At 34.3% G+C, this 16,345-nt stretch overlaps 1 protein-coding gene and 3 long non-coding RNA genes across 6 annotated transcripts; all 4 read left to right on the top strand.

Annotated features, from left to right (window-relative positions):
- The first annotated feature begins 1,148 nt into the window (after positions 1–1,148).
- On the top strand, positions 1,149–4,125 carry LOC114525149 (prolyl 4-hydroxylase subunit alpha-1-like). The gene is made up of 6 exons (XM_028546371.1): positions 1,149–1,234; positions 1,675–1,728; positions 2,242–2,304; positions 2,785–2,853; positions 3,352–3,448; positions 3,697–4,125. Exons 2-6 carry the CDS (start codon positions 1,690–1,692, stop codon positions 3,765–3,767), a joined length of 339 nt encoding a protein of 112 aa, XP_028402172.1. The 5' UTR covers positions 1,149–1,234; positions 1,675–1,689; the 3' UTR covers positions 3,768–4,125.
- Positions 4,126–4,879: 754 nt separating this feature from the next.
- On the top strand, positions 4,880–5,585 carry LOC114525196. Its single transcript, XR_003687168.1, has 3 exons — positions 4,880–5,069; positions 5,313–5,398; positions 5,495–5,585. It is a non-coding gene; the product is annotated as an uncharacterized LOC114525196 (long non-coding RNA).
- A 122-nt stretch (positions 5,586–5,707) lies between these two features.
- LOC114525182 lies at positions 5,708–7,234 on the top strand. 3 transcript variants are annotated; one of them, XR_003687164.1, is made up of 3 exons: positions 5,708–6,196; positions 6,853–6,942; positions 7,144–7,234. It is a non-coding gene; the product is annotated as an uncharacterized LOC114525182 (long non-coding RNA). The 3 variants fall into 3 exon arrangements; XR_003687163.1 differs by lacking the exon at positions 5,708–6,196 and adding an exon at positions 6,301–6,442; XR_003687165.1 differs by lacking the exon at positions 5,708–6,196 and adding an exon at positions 6,311–6,348.
- An 896-nt stretch (positions 7,235–8,130) lies between these two features.
- Positions 8,131–9,328, top strand: LOC114525230. The gene is made up of 3 exons (XR_003687173.1): positions 8,131–8,218; positions 8,591–8,679; positions 9,186–9,328. It is a non-coding gene; the product is annotated as an uncharacterized LOC114525230 (long non-coding RNA).
- The last annotated feature ends 7,017 nt before the right edge of the window (positions 9,329–16,345 follow it).

The raw sequence follows: 16,345 nt of genomic DNA, 5'->3' as shown, positions 1-16,345 counted from the left end.
TACAACAGACCATACAGTTGTACCATACCCTACCATACCGACGCACTCAACTCTGACACAACTCAACACCCTGATCTCCGGCAGCTGATCATTGCAAAATACTTATCTTTCGTTAGCTGAAGCGAGCGGTTATACAGCATCCTGAAACAGGGAACCTAGAACCAGCCGATTATAGAATCAGCAAAAGGTTTGTTGTTGTACATCCATCTATAGTCACAAGCATCCACTGTTTTCCCCGAAAAAACAACAGATATCCCCCGTTAAATCTTTCGTAAAGGTCAATATATAAAATATTTCTAAAATTTGAAAACTAAAACATGATTTTACAAAATATAATTAAAATATAAAAGTCTGAATCCGATTAAGGCAATAAATATGATAGTCCTCAGAATAACAAAATTAACTATTTACTAGTTAATGATAGCCATCAAACGTAAATTAAACTCGAATTAAAATTGAAATTTAAAGGTTTAAAGTCTTGTGTTAAAATATGTGAATGTACAGCAATAATCAGGGCTTCACCCCCCGGGCTAAACTTATAGTCGAGAGTAAAATGTTCTCTCAAACGTAATAACTTATTACTATAATGATTAATCATTAACCACATTATTTATAAAACCGGCAAAAGATATACTTCAGGGGCCAGTTGTTCAAAGCTAGATTATCGCTATTATTATAAATTTAATTTGCTTTTAAATGCTGTTTTAAAATATTTCTGTTTGCCAGTTTATTTTAAAACTTATAACTTTAAATTCTTTTGGATACAAATTGTTAAAGTTTAGATATAACTGCTGGTGTGTTTCATTTCAAAAACTGGTTGAACAAAGTTCTTCTGGTAATGAACTACTGGCCCTAGGGGTTATTCATAACTGATACCAAAGACTAATACGCTTTAATGAATTAACCAATCTCACGTTAAATCATTCCAATCCTTTGTTACATTCATTTATTCTGCATGAACTATCATTAAAGTAGTTACCAGGCCTTTGGTTGAAGCTTGAAGAATCTCATAAAGGTGGCAAGCTCAGCCTTTTGTAAGGCGATGACGAGCAACCCTCTCCTTCCTCCCTTCCCTTCCCTTTGTTTTAAGACCATAGCATTTTGGTGACCCCCGTTTGTTTTTCAAAATATCAGCGGTTGGCTGAAAGATTCCGAGGATCCTGTAATAAGACGTATCAGCAAGAGGAGTGAAGAATTAACTGGACTGACATTTGCCACGGCAGAAGAATTACAGGTTAGTCATACTGAACTATATAAGCTAAATTTTATTCTTTTGAGCTGGCTAATGTCGTTACAATAGATTTCGACGGTCTCCGTGTTACTACAGGAGAAAACCTAAACTAAACTAAACTAACTTTATATATACTGGATAGCTCTATCAGTTCTAAACTGTTCTTCCTAGAGGTCCAGTAAGGATCATCTCTTATTGATCCAATGTTACTACAGGTGGAAACCTGAACTAAACTAACTTTATTTATACTGGATAGCTCTATCAGTTCTAAACTGTTCTTCCTAGAGCTCCAGTAAGGATCATCTCTTATTGATCCAGTGTTACTACAGGAGGAAACCTAAACTAAACTAACTTTATTTATACTGGATAGCTCTATCAGTTCTAAACTGTTCTTCCTAGAGCTCCAGTAAGGATTATCTCTGTAATTTTTTGTTCGTTTGTAGGTGAACACGTACGGTATGGGGGGCCATTATGAGCCGCATTATGACCACGCACAGGTAAGAGAAGTTGAATTTTAAAATTCATATATTTCATTACAGTCTTGGCTAGACCTATTTCCTCCTCATAGAAACCATTTTCACTCGACATTTTGGAGAAATTCCAAGCTAAACAATCCATTCATTTAAACCATTCCCTCGATGGAAAAAAATAACCAAAACATATTTTAATATATTTATCCAAACAACTGAAAAATAATTTTCAAAAGCAGTAAATTTCATCATATATTAATTTAATTACTGTCGAGTTTTTGTTCGTTAAATTGTAGCTAATATAAATATACGTTATTTATACATGTATTCTCTTTTATTTCTGAGTCAAGTCTGAGTTTAATGCCATTGCATATAACATTTTTAAAACGCTTGAAAGTTCATTCTTATACGGAAAGTTTTAAATTCTAAGTTAAAGCAATAGATTTAAACGTTTGTCTAATTAGATCCTACGTGATTAAGTTAATTAACTAATAATTTGTTCTAATTAACACTGATTAAATCAATTAAACTAATTTTCAGGAGCACGAAGATAAATTCTCAGACTTGGGAACTGGGAATAGGCTTGCGACATTGCTTTTTTATGTAAGTCTATTAACTACGGTAGCGACGTAACCCTTTGTTATCCAGGCACTTTGTCTTTCAGGATGACGAGGAAAAATTTCCCAGTTTGGGGACTGGAAATAGAATAGCCACTCTGCTTTTTTATGTAAGTTACCTCGAGTGAGAAGAAGAACTGGTAACGACAAGCTAGCTGATGGATCGGCGTGACTGAAAAGACATAATTTTAACCTGTGTCAACGTTTGGCTTTTGTTTACCTGGGGCCGGTTGTACGGAGGTGGATAGCGCTATCCACCGGATAGTGTTTTTTCAACCGTTCTAAAAATGCTCGAAAAGCGATAAAATTTCATCTTTGCAACCAACAATTATAAAAGAGGATCCTCGATTTAGGAATACTAAGATTTAATCAAAGCTCTTGCAAACGACGCGCGATTTTAAATATCATATTATATATATGTGGTCCATCTTATTCCCAGTAATCTTTACCTGTCCTTTCATTCCAGATGAGCGACGTTGAGCTGGGAGGCGGAACAGCATTTATCAACGTCGGTGCACTAGTGGAACCTCGAAAGGTTTGAAAAAATATTCGTTTATTTTTAACATCTCTTCTAAAACAATACATGGACGATACATATTGATGATCCCGTGTTATTACAGGAGGAAACCTAAACTAAACTAACTTTATTTATACTGTATAGTTCTATCAGTTCTAAACTGTTCTTCCTAGAGGTCCAGTAAGGATCATCTCTTATTGATCCAGTGTTACTACAGGAGGAAACCTAAACTAAACTAACTTCATTTATACTGTATAGCTCTATCAGTTCTAAACTGTTCTTCCTAGAGGTCCAGTAAGGATCATCTCTTATTGATCCAGTGTTACTACAGGAGGAAACCTAAACTAAACGAACTTTATTTATACTGGATAGCTCTATCAGTTCCTAACTGTTCTTCCTATAGGTCCAGTAAGGATCATCTCTTATTGATCCAGTGTTTTCACGTGCGATTCTTTCATTGAGAGGATACCTCATTCATGCAGTTCTAATCAATTCTTCCATTTCATTCATAATCAGGGCGATGGAGTTTTTTGGTATAACTTGCTGAAGAATGGGAATGGTAATGACAACACGCGCCATGCCGCATGCCCTGTATTTGTTGGAACAAAATGGGGTGAGTGTAAAAACAATGCGCGAAGGCGGGAAAGGCCTGGAACTAGAAACACAATCAACCATTTTACTCTATTTAATCACTTTTATTCGAGTGTTTTTGATAAAGCAGTCTTCACTTAATAGCTTCAAAACGTTTTGACATTCTCGGGATAGCAGTTCACTTGTCCATTCTTCGTATAAAAAGAGTATCGCTGCAAATTTTCTGCATGAAAAATATTTTCCAAACGGATCGTTTATTTTTTTTATTAGTGGCAAACAAATGGATTCACGAAAAAGGACAAGAATTTCTCCACAAGTGTTCGTTAAATCAATGGGAATAAATAATCTATTTATATATTTATATTTTTCTAAGCTGCCGCGAAACACCAAAAATTTATAGCAATGTACAATAACAGCACGCATGCTCAAACGACTCTTGTACGCAGGCTACGCGCGGTTCGGGCTACATAGTTCTATAAGACACCTATACGACAACGATAAAAGATTAAAACTCCTCCCCAGGAAATTTAAATTTGCAGTCCGGAAAAAGCCATTTCTTTATTCTTGCATTTCATATAAAAATAAGTAAAACGCACTTAGATCTTGCCTTATGCATACAGAATTAACAGAATTATATAATTTAAAATTATAATTTAACACTGCTAAATATTATATTGCGAGGTAAATGCCGTTGGCAAATTCATAGTATATTTTGTAAATTAATGAAATAACATTAGAAATAATGAAATAAAGCTAACTTTTTAAACCGCATTTCATATTTTCATCTAGAAAATTTTTGTAATGTTCGAAATCTGTTAGTTGTGAAGAACTACTTTGTGATCGACCACTAAACGTTTTGTAGAACTTAACTTTTGTGATGATTACTAAATGTTTTGTAGAACTGGGTGAATCAATTATGAGGTTTGGCACTTCACTCGATGCAGGTAAATTCTCAGTGGCAAGACCGTAGGCCAAGACCAAGGCATAACGTATCTTACCAACATTACACACCTACAACAGACCATACAGTTGTACCATACCCTACCATACTTCACCATACTGACGTTTACCTTTACATAGTATATTCTACTCTACCATACCGTATCTTACTACCAACATCACACACCTATAACAGACCATACAGTTGTACCATACCCTACCATACCTCACCATATACTGATGTTTACCTTTACATAGTATATTCTACTCTACCATACTGTATCTTACCAACATCGCACACCTACAACAGACCATACAGTTGTACCATACCTTACCATACTTCACCATACTGACGTTTACCTTTACATAGTATATTCTACTCTACCATACCGTATCTTACCAACATCGCACACCTATAACAGACCATACAGTTGTACCATACCCTACCATACCTCACCATATACTGATGTTTACCTTTACATAGTATTCTACTCTACCATACTGTATCTTACCAACATCGCACACCTATAACAGACCATACAGTTGTACCATACCCTACCATACCGACGCACTAAACTCTGACACAACTCAACACCCTGATCTCCGGCAGCTGATCATTGCAAAATACTTCTTCAAAAGCGAGCGGTTATACAGCATCCTGAAACAGGGAACCTAGAACCAGCCGATTCTAGAATCAGCAAAAGGTTTGTTGTACATCCATCTATAAGTTAGTAAGTTAAGTGGTAAATCTCTTAGTAAATCGCCCTTGGAAGCTCTACTAGGAAAATTTTTCTATCTCGTTCCTTGACACACATCAGCGAGATGAGGTCACATCGACAGTCGGTAAATTTCTACCTCAAACAGGACGAGACAACGAATGCTGACACGAACCAACCAACCACACAACCAAACTCAAACTAACCTAAAACATTCAAACATATCTTTAGGCGGCGACGAAGCTCCCGAGAGCCCGGGTGGACGACGTGAAAATCTCTCGCTCGACGGCGAGAACTCGCCTGTGGAATTCTCGACGGTGAGTCTTTGATGATTCAGTAAACTTCGAAGATTCCTATCCTTTTCAATATTTCATGTTTGCAGTTCCATTGTGTTCTACTTTGCATAATTGTAGGCTCCTACTAAACACTGTCCGAGATGACTGCCCGGGATGACTGCTTCAGATGACTGCCTGAGATAACTGCTCGAGATGACTGCCCGAGATGACTGCCTGAGATGACTGCCTGGGATGACTGCCCGAGATGACTGCCTGAGATGACTACCCGAGATTACTGCCTGAGATGACTGCCCGAGATGACTGCCCGGGATGATTGCCCGAGATGACTGCCCGAGATGACTGCCTGAGATGACTACCCGAGATTACTGCCCGAGATGACTGCCCAGGATGACTGCCCGGGATGACTGCTTTAGATGACTACCCGAGATGACTGCTTCAGATGACTGCCTGAGATAACTGCCTGAGATGACTGCCCGAGATGACTGCCTGAGATGACTGCCCGAGTTGATTGCCCGAGATGACTGGCCGAGATGACTGCCTGAGATGACTGCTTGAAATGACTGCCTGGGATGACTGTCCGAGATGATTGCCCGAGATGACTGCCCGAGATGGCTGTCAATTTACATCCTGTGGACAGGTGCTGCAAGGCCAACGCCATCCAGAGTATGGAGTCCTAATCATTTTGTTCTATTATTGCTAGCCAAAGAACTGCCAACGATGACCTTCTCGGAGCAGAACAAAAACTATTCGGAGGCATGTCATTTAGTGTTATCAGTTAACTGGACTTTGTGAGAGTTTTCTTGCAAAATGTTTGCCAAGGTAATTATTTTAAGAGATCATAAAGACCTTGTAATGTTTCTCATGGTATACTGATCTGTGTTGTTTTCTGTGATTAAGTGATGTTTTTCTTCATGTTATTTATCACTGAAGCTAAAGAATTGAGATACAACAATCTTTGACTGACTTTAGGTGTAAGACGTTCGCCCAGCTATTGTAGACCGCATGGAATCGATTCAAGTCCTTTAAAAATTTGTGAATCAAGATGAGAATGAACTTAGTGAATCTGTAATTGCTGCTATAATGTTTTGGCTAAAATATAAAAAAACTGTTGTATGTCTCCAAAACAAAGGAGCTTATTTTATGATACCAAAAAGTACAGGATTGTTTGACATCAGAAATACAAAGAATTCGGCACACAGCGACAATTCACCTTTTAAAACGAAACCAAAAACTAGAAGCCAGAAACAAATCGTGCTTCAAAACAAAACTAGAATGCACTGCTTTTAAAATGTTGAAAATAAAAGGACAACTTTTTTCTAGGCTTTTAGTGATTCGTTTACAGTAACATCGCTCACGATGATGTTCGGAGTTGATCGGCATGTTATCGTACATTATCATACCACGTGATCTGCTATGATCACATGGTAATTATTGCCTAAAAAACTAATCTCAACGTTAAAAAAAAATTTCTTTAGATTGGTGGCGATCGAAGGTGGACAGCAAGATCGAAGCTCAGCAAGATTGAAGATTGTTCGAGGAAGAAGGAGTTCGCCGTTGACTAAAAGGTGGGTTCCGGCGATTATATGCGTAATCTGCGGTTGCTTTGTCCGACCCCAGTAGGGGACCGTTTGCCTAGAGCGTTTTGGTCCCCCGCACGCTGCTAGTTCCCACTTGTAGGCCTTTACACTAATCTACGGGAAGGCCGTAGGCCTTCCTTAAGGAGTACAGTGTAGCTGAGCCGAACCCTTTTTTTTCGTTGTATATAGGTTTATCTGAACAGCTAGTTGTCAAGATGAAGGTGACTCGCCCGGCCAAATTCAAAATGGCGATGCCAAAGAAAACCATCCACGTGGACCGTTCGCGACCTTTCTGAGCAAGATTGTTGTGCTGTCTGGTCAAAGTTAAGTATTTTACTTTGATGTTTGTGTGCCTTCTGCTAATTGTTGGCCAGAAATAACAAAAGCCATATACAATATGAATATTCTGCGTACAAGGTTATCTAAAGTTTCGAGCTTAATTCTGCCTGCAATGATGATAATTTTTTACTGAAAATTTATGTCATGAGCAATTTCCGCACCCACTGAAGCAGAACTGAACATTTTGTCATTAACGTTTATCTCAACAGCCAGTTATCAGACGAACGTCAAGAGAACAGTTGAAATAGAAAATAGAAATCAGTTCAAGACTCGCCCGGCCGCCGAATTCAAAATGGCGATCCCATCCACGTGGACCGTTCGCGGACCTTTCCGAGCAAGATTGTTGTGCTGTCTGGTCAAAGTTAAGTATTTTACTTTACTGTTTATGTGCCTTCTGCTAAAACTAGACAATAATTAAGATAGTTAAAAATGCAATTTTATATAATAATGTCTTCTTATATTCAAGATTTTCCTTGGTCAACATTGGAAGTGAACAGAGGTAATTCGATGTTCCTTCAAAGTTTATCAGCCTTGCAGCTAAATTCTTGTAGTGACCTTGATACATATCAACTGCCCGGTTGCTGCAACTAGGATCTTTTTTTGGAAAATCGTCAGGCAGTCACAAATTTTGTTAAGATTACTAAGTTAACATTGCTTCTAGCTCACTGTGTCACCAGTAATAAATTCCTGTGTGTCTTTAAATAAATATAGCAACCATAGTTATATGTGGAGGGATGAGTATAACCATAGAATACCTGACCAAAAACTAGACACAAATTAGATAGTTGAAAATGGATTTTTTTTTTCATGTCTCTATTTATTATATTATATTCAAATTTTTCCTTGGTCAAGAGTGCAACATGAGCTGTGGATGTGAACTTTACTGTCAGATGAACATTGAAAATGACAAGATTTCTGCGCAAAGGTAATTCGATTGCTCCTTCAAAAGTTATATTAGCCTTGCAGCTGAAATTCTTGTAGTGACCTTGTAATACATATCAACTCCCGGTTATATTTTGATCTAGTATAAGGGGAATTTGCTGCACTAGGATCTTTTTTTGGAAATCGTCAGGCAGTCACAAATTGTTAGATTACTAAGTTAACATTGCTTCTATGCTCACTATATGTCACCAGTAATAAATTCCTGTGTGGTCTTTAAATAAATATGCAACCATAGTTGTTTATATGTAGGGATGAATATACCATAGAATACCTGACCAAAAACTAGACAATAGTTAAGATAGTTGAAAATGGAATTTTATGTTAATCATGTCTTATTTATATATCTATATTCAAGATTTTTCTTGGTCAAGAGTGCAACATGAGCTGTGGATATGAACTTTACTGTCAGTGAACATTGGAAAGTGACAAGATTTCTTCACAGAGGTAATTTGATTTGTCATGGATGGTCAGCATTTGATTTAAAAAGCCACTACATTTTGAGATGACAACTATGAAATGAAATTTGCTTCTATGTTCACCATGTGGAAACCAATGATGAAACTTGATGCTATAACAGCTGAATCAGTCTGGCTGCTACTAAATTATTATTATTACGGATATTCCTGTGGTGGTCACAATAAATATCCACGAAAAAGTGGGAGAACTTGGGAGAAATTTTTCTAATTTCCCTGTGATTTATATTCTGTAGTACTCAGAAGGTGATACCCAGTTTTTCTGTCTTCAAATAAAATAGTGACATATGTCTGGGTTGAATATATGCATGTGACACATTCTTTTTATCGAAAATGGCAAAAATAATAATTGGCATAAAAGAGATGAATAAAGTAAGATAAGAGTAATATCTTTTAATAATGATGTCAGGTTGAAAATACAAACTTTGCTGCCACTTTTTTGCCTAAAAGGATTGATGAAATGCTTTTTCTCTTTAGAATGAATGAAGTTGAAGAAAGTTGAAAGGCACCCCTGAAGAACCTGAATTATTTTAGCCCTATCCTAGATTCATTAATTAATATATTTTAGTGTGTGATAACATGTGTGAAATGTGATCAATTATGTGACAATTTTCAAAACTTGGATTTATAAAGAGAAATTATTCTTTGTAAAGTTTAAGAAGTAAACCTTTTTTGTCTGGTGGTGTTAGTGTTTTGATTTTGCATGTTTTTCTGTGTGCTTTCACAATTGAAAAGATTTTGGCAGTTGCTTCTAAATGTTTTTTGAAAAGTTTAAGAAGAAACTTGATTTTTGTCTTGTGGTGTTTGTTGTTTCGATTTTGCATGTTTTTCCGTGTTGTTTCACAATTGAAAAGATTTTGGCAGTTGCTTCTAAATATTTTTTGAAAAGTTTAAGAAGAAACTTGATTTTTGTCTTGTGGTGTTTGTTGTTTCGATTTTGCATGTTTTCCGTGTGCTTTTGCAATTGAAAAGATTTTGGCAGTTGCTTCTAAATGTTTTTTGAAAAGTTTAAGAAGAAAACCTGATTTTTGTCTGTGTGTTTGTTTTGTTTCGATTTTGCATGTGTTTCCTTGTGCTTTCACAATTGAAAAGATTTTGGCAGTTGCTTTGGTTTTTCTTATACTTCTTTTCTCTTTAATTTCTTCTTAGTTTTAGTTTTTGTTCTAAATATATTTTCTCTTATTTTTTTGATGAAATTTTTTTTTTACTTTATGTTGAAGAAAGTTGAAAGGTACCCAGATTCATTAATTAATATGTTTTAGTGTGAAATGTGATGAATTATGTGACAATTTTCAAAACTTGGATTTATAAAGATAACTTTTTTCTTTGTAAAGTTTAAGAAGTAAATAAACCTTTTTCATCTGGTGGTGTTAGTGTTTTTATTTTGCAAGTTCTTCTGTGTGACTTGACAATTCTAAATTAAACCTACTAATATTTTTAAGTTAAAAAAAACCTGTTAGTATCTCTATTTATCTAGTTTTTCTTTTTTTTCTCTCTAGTTTTCTTTTCTAGTTTTTACTTCTATTTCTCTAGTTTTTTTTTCTACTTAGTTTTTTTCTCTAGTTTTTTTCTCTCTGTTTTTTTACTCTAGTTTTTACTTCTATTTCTCTAGTTTTCTTTCTATTTTTTTACTTAGTTTTTTTTCTCTAGTTTTTTTTTCTCTCTAGGTTTTTTAATCTAGTTTTTACTTCTATTTCTCTAGTTTTCTTTCTATTTTTCTACTTAGTTTTTTTCCCTCTAGTTTTTTTCTCTCTAGTTTTTTTTACTCTAGTTTTTACTTCTATTTCTCTAGTTTTTTTTCTATTTTTCTACTTAGTTTTTTTTCTCTAGTTTTTTTTCTCTCTAGTTTTTTTTACTCTAGTTTTTACTTCTATTTCTCTAGTTTTCTTTCTATTTTTTTACTTAGTTTTTTTCTCTAGATTTTTTTTCTCTCTAGTTTTTTTTACTCTAGTTTTTACTTCTATTTCTCTAGTTTTTTTCTATTTTTCTACTTAGTTTTTTTTTCTCTCTAGTTTTTCTTACTCTAATTTTACTTCTATTTCTCTAGTTTGTTTCTATTTTTCTACTTTGTTTTTTTTCTCTAGTTTTTTTCTCTCTCCAGTTTTTTTTACTCTAGTTCTAGCTTACTTCTATTTCTCTAGTTTTTTTTCTATTTTTTTACTTAGTTTTTTTGTCTAGTTTTTTTTTGTCTAGTTTTTTTCTGTCTAGTTTTTTTTCTCTAGTTTTTACTTCTATTTCTCTTGTTTTTTTTCTATTTTTCTACTTAGTTTTTTTTTCTCTAGTTTTTTTTTCTCTCTAGTTTTTTTTACTCTAGTTTTTACTTCTATTTCTCTAGTTTTCTTTCTATTTTTTTACTTAGTTTTTTTTCTCTAGATTTTTTTTCTCTCTAGTTTTTTTTACTCTAGTTTTTACTTCTATTTCTCTAGTTTTTTTCTATTTTTCTACTTAGTTTTTTTTTCTCTAGTTTTTTTTTCTCTCTAGTTTTTTTTACTCTAGTTTTTACTTCTATTTCTCTAGTTTTCTTTCTATTTTTTTACTTAGTTTTTTTCTCTAGATTTTTTTTTCTCTCTAGTTTTTTTTACTCTAGTTTTTACTTCTATTTCTCTAGTTTTTTTCTATTTTCTACTTAGTTTTTTCTCTAGTTTTTTTTCTCTCTAGTTTTTCTTACTCTAATTTTACTTCTATTTCTCTAGTTTGTTTCTATTTTTCTACTTTGTTTTTTTTCTCTAGTTTTTTTCTCTCTCCAGTTTTTTTTACTCTAGTTCTAGCTTACTTCTATTTCTCTAGTTTTTTTCTATTTTTTACTTAGTTTTTTTGTCTAGTTTTTTTTTGTCTAGTTTTTTCTGTCTAGTTTTTTTTCTCTAGTTTTTACTTCTATTTCTCTTGTTTTTTTTCTATTTTTCTACTTAGTTTTTTTGTCTAGTTTTTTTTTTCTCTAGTTTTTACTTCTATTTTTCTAGTTTTTTCTATTATTCTAGTTGTTTTTTTCTATTTTTCTAGTTAGTTTTTTGTCTAGTGTTTTTTTCTAGTTTTTTTTTTCTCTAGTTTTTTTTCTAGTTTTTCTTCTATTTCTCTAATTTTTTTATTTTTCTAGTTTTCTAGTTAGTTTTTATGTCTATTTTTTTCTCTAGTATTTTTTTCTCTGTAGTTTTTTTTACTCTAGTTTTTACTTCTATTTCTCTAGTTTTTTTCTATTTTTCTAGTTAGTTTTTATGTCTATTTTTTTTCTAGTTTTTTTTCTAGTTTTTTCTATCTATTTCTCTAGTTTTTTTTCTAGTTTTTTTTTTCTAGTTTTTCTTCTATTTCTCTAGTTTTTTTTACTAGTTTTCTAGTTTTCTAGTTAGTTTTTTTGTCTAGTTTTCTAGTTAGTTTATTTGTGTAGTTTTTTTTGTCTAGTTTTTTTTTCTAGTTTTTTCTATCTATTTCTCTAGTTTTTTTTTTATTTTTCTTAAATTTTACAAAGAAAAAAGTCAAGCCACACACAGGTAGCCCAAGACAGACACAGGTAGCCCAAGACATAATACTTCGTAAAAAAAATTTTCGGAGAATATTAAAGAAATCTTTTTGAGGACGAAAACTTTTTTAGACGAAGTATTATGTCTTGGGCTACCTGTGTCTGTCTTGGGCTACCTGTGTCTGGATTGACCCTTTTGGCCAATTAAGAAGCCATTTTAGCATTATAAGACAGTTGTTGAACACTTCAAAAAGTGGTCAAAATTGACCAAAATGGTAAGGGGTAAGCCTTACCATTTTGGCCAATTTTGACCACTTTTTGATTCTTCTAAAAACCAACCAATATGCTCTAAAAATAAAAGATATTAGTCTTAGGAAGCCATTTTGGCCAATTTTGACCACTTTTTGATCGTTCCAAAAACCAACAAAATACGCTCTAAAATGAAAGATATTAGTCTTAAGAAGCCATTTTTAGCATTTTAAGACAGTTGTTGAACAGTTCAAAAAGTGGTCAAAATTGACCAAAGGGGTAAGCCTTACCATTTTGGCCAATTTTGACCACTTTTTGATTCTTCTAAAAACCAACCAAATATGCAATCAAAAAGTGGTCAAAATTGACCAAAATGGTAAGGGGTAAGACTTACCGTTTTGGCCAATTTTGACCACTTTTTGATCGTTCCAAAAACCAACCAAATACGCTCTAAAATGAAAGATATTAGTCTTAAGAAGCCATTTTTGCATTTCAAGACAGTTGTTGAACAGTTCAAAAGTGGTCAAAATTGGTAAGGGGTAAGTAAAATTTACGACTTCTTCAATGTTCCAAACACCAACCAAATATGCTCAAAACCAAACAGATTAGTCCTAGGAAACAGTTTTAGAAAATTTTGAAAGTCGTCAAATTGACCAAAATAGTAAGGGGTAAGGCTTACCTTTTTTGTCAAAATTGACGAATTTTTCAATGTTCCAAAAACCAACCAAATATGCTCTAAAATGAAAGATTTTAGTCTTAGGAAGCCATTTTTATCATTTTAAGACATTTTTTGAACAGTTCAAAAAGTCGTCAAAATTGACAAAAATAGTAAGGGGTAGGCCTTAGTGCCTTACTATTTTTGCCAATTTTGACCACTTTTTGATCGTTCCAAAAACCAACCAAATACGCTCTAAAATGAAAGATATTAGTCTTAAGAAGCCATTTTTAGCATTTTAAGACAGTTGTTGAACACTTCAAAAAGTGGTCAAAATTGACCAAAGGGTAAGCCTTACCATTTTGGCCAATTTTGACCATTTTGATCGTTCCAAAACCAACCAAATATGCTCTAAAATGAAAGATATTAGTCTTAGGAAGCCATTTTTAGCATTTCAAGACAGTTTTTGAACACTTCAAAAGTGGTCAAAATTGACCAAAATGGTAAGGGGTAAGACTTACCGTTTTGGCCAATTTTGACCACTTTTTGATCGTTCCAAAAACCAACCAAATACGCTCTAAAATGAAAGATATTAGTCTTAGGAAGCCATTTTTAGCATTTTAAGACAGTTTTTGAACACTTCAAAAAGTGGTCAAAATTGACCAAAATGATAAGGGGTAAGACTTACCGTTTTGGCCAATTTTGACCACTTTTTGATCGTTCCAAAAACCAACCAAATATGCTCTAAAATGAAAGATATTAGTCTTAGGAAGCCATTTTTAGCATTTCAAGACAGTTTTTGAACACTTCAAAAAGTGGTCAAAATTGACCAAAATGGTAAGGGGTAAGACTTACCGTTTTGGCCAATTTTGACCACTTTTTTGATCGTTCCAAAAACCAACCAAATACGCTCTAAAATGAAAGATATTAGTCTTAAGAAGCCATTTTTAGCATTTTAAGACAGTTGTTGAACAGTTCAAAAAGTGGTCAAAATTGACCAAAGGGGTAAGCCTTACCATTTTGGCCAATTTTGACCACTTTTTGATTCTTCTAAAAACCAACCAAACATGCTCTAAAAATAAAAGATATTAGTCTTAGGAAGCCATTTTTAGCATATTAAGATAGTTTTTGAACAGTTCAAAAAGTGTCAAAATTGACCAAATGGTAAGGGTAAGCCTTACCATTTTGGCCAATTTTGACCACTTTTTGATCGTTCCAAAAACCAACCAAATATGCTCTAAAATGAAAGATATTAGTCTTAAGAAGCCATTTTTTAGCATTTTAAGACAGTTGTTGAACACTTCAAAAAGTGGTCAAAATTGACCAAAGGGTAAGCCTTACCATTTTGGCCAATTTTGACCACTTTTTGATCGTTCCAAAAACCAACCAAATATGCTCTAAAATGAAAGATATTAGTCTTAGGAAGCCATTTTTAGCATTTTAAGACAGTTTTTGAACACTTCAAAAGTGGTCAAAATTGACCAAAATGGTAAGGGGTAAGCCTTACCATTTTGGCCAATTTTGACCACTTTTTGATCGTTCCAAAAACCAACCAATATGCTCTAAAATGAAAGATATTAGTCTTAGGAAGCCATTTTTAGCATTTCAAGACAGTTTTTGAACACTTCAAAAAGTGGTCAAAATTGACCAAAATGGTAAGGGGTAAGACTACCGTTTTGGCCATTTTGACCACTTTTTGATCGTTCCAAAAACCAACCAATACGCTCTAAAATGAAAGATATTAGTCTTAGGAAGCCATTTTTAGCATTTTAAGACAGTTTTGAACACTTCAAAAGTGGTCAAAATTGACCAAAATGGTAAGGGGTAAGACTTACCGTTTTGGCCAATTTTGACCACTTTTGATCGTTCCAAAAACCAACCAAATACGCTCTAAAATGAAAGATATTAGTCTTAAGAAGCCATTTTTAGCATTTTAAGACAGTTGTTGAACAGTTCAAAAAAGTGGTCAAAATTGGACCAAAGGGGTAAGTAAAATTTACGACTTCTTCAATGTTCCAAAACACCAACCAAATATGCTCAAAACCAAACAGATTAGTCCTAGGAAACAGTTTTAGAAAATTTTGAAAAGTCGTCAAAATTGACCAAAATAGTAAGGGGTAAGGCTTACCTTTTTTGTCAAAATTGACGAATTTTTCAATGTTCCAAAAACCAACCAAATATGCTCTAAAATGAAAGATTTTAGTCTTAGGAAGCCATTTTTAGCATTTTAAGACATTTTTTGAACAGTTCAAAAAGTCGTCAAAATTGACCAAATAGTAAGGGGTAAGCCTTGTGCCTTACTATTTTTGCCAATTTTGACCACTTTTTGATTGTTCCAAAAACCAACCAAATATGCTCTAAAATGAAAGATATTAGTCTTAGGAAGCAATTTTTAGCATTTTAAAACAGATTTTTCAACAGTTCAAAAAGTGGTCAAAAAGTGGTCAAAATTGACCAAAATGGTAAGAAGTAAGCCTTACCATTTTGGCCAATGGTAAGGGGTAAGCCTTACCTTTTTTGTAAAAATGACGACTTCTTCAATGTTCCAAAAACTAACCAAATATCCTTAAAATGAAAGATATTAGTCTTAGGAAGGCATTTTTAGCATTTTAAGACAGCTTTTAAACAGTTCAAAAAGTCGTCAAAATTGACCAAAATAGTAAGGGGTAAGGCTTACCATTTTGGTCAAAATTGACGACTTTTTTAATGTTAAAAAAACTTACCTAATTTGCCCTAAAATGAAAGATATTAGTCTTAGGAAGCAATTTTTAGCATTTTAAGACAGTTTTTGAACAGTTCAAAAAGTCGTCAAAATTGACCAAAATGGTAAGGGGTAATATTCTGGATGGCGTTGGCCTTGCATCACCTGTCCACAGGATGTAAATTGACAGCCATGTCGGGCAGTCATCTCAGCCAGTCATCTCAGCCAGTCATCTCGGGCAGTCATCTCAGGCAGTCATCTCGGGCAGTCATCTCGGGCAGTCATCTCGGGCAATCATCTCGGGCAGTCATCTCGGCCAGTCATCTCAGGCAGTCATCTCGGGCAGTCATCATCTCGGGCAGTCATCTCGGGCAGTTATCTCAGGCAGTCATCTCGGGCAATCATCTCGGGCATTCATCTCGTGCAGTCATCCCGGCAGTCATCCCGGGCAGTCACCTCAGGCAGTCATCTCGGCCAGTCATCTCGGGCAATCAACTCGGGCAGTCATCTCAGGCAGTCATCTCGGGCAGTCATCCCAGGCAGTCATCTCAGGCAGTCATCTCAGGCAGTCATCTCAG

The sequence above is a fragment of the Dendronephthya gigantea genome, unplaced genomic scaffold (genome assembly GCF_004324835.1).
Source record: "Dendronephthya gigantea isolate DGI-Jeju-01 unplaced genomic scaffold, DenGig_1.0 000033F, whole genome shotgun sequence".
Lineage (NCBI taxonomy): Eukaryota > Metazoa > Cnidaria > Anthozoa > Malacalcyonacea > Nephtheidae > Dendronephthya > Dendronephthya gigantea.
The sequence above is the reverse complement of the archived record's forward strand: the minus strand, read 5'-3'. Positions and strand labels throughout refer to the sequence as shown.

What these genes read in the sequence shown, in the direction of transcription:
- LOC114525149 (XM_028546371.1), top strand. Translation starts at nt 1,690, where the DNA reads ATGGGGGGCCATTATGAGCCGCATTATGACCACGCACAG. An exon ending in CACTAGTGGAACCTCGAAAG is followed by an intron (nt 2,854 to 3,351) that starts GTTTGAAAAAAT and finishes ATTCATAATCAG; the next exon opens with GGCGATGGAGTTTTTTGGTA. An exon ending in ATTTGTTGGAACAAAATGGG is followed by an intron (nt 3,449 to 3,696) that starts GTGAGTGTAAAA and finishes TTTTTTTATTAG; the next exon opens with TGGCAAACAAATGGATTCAC.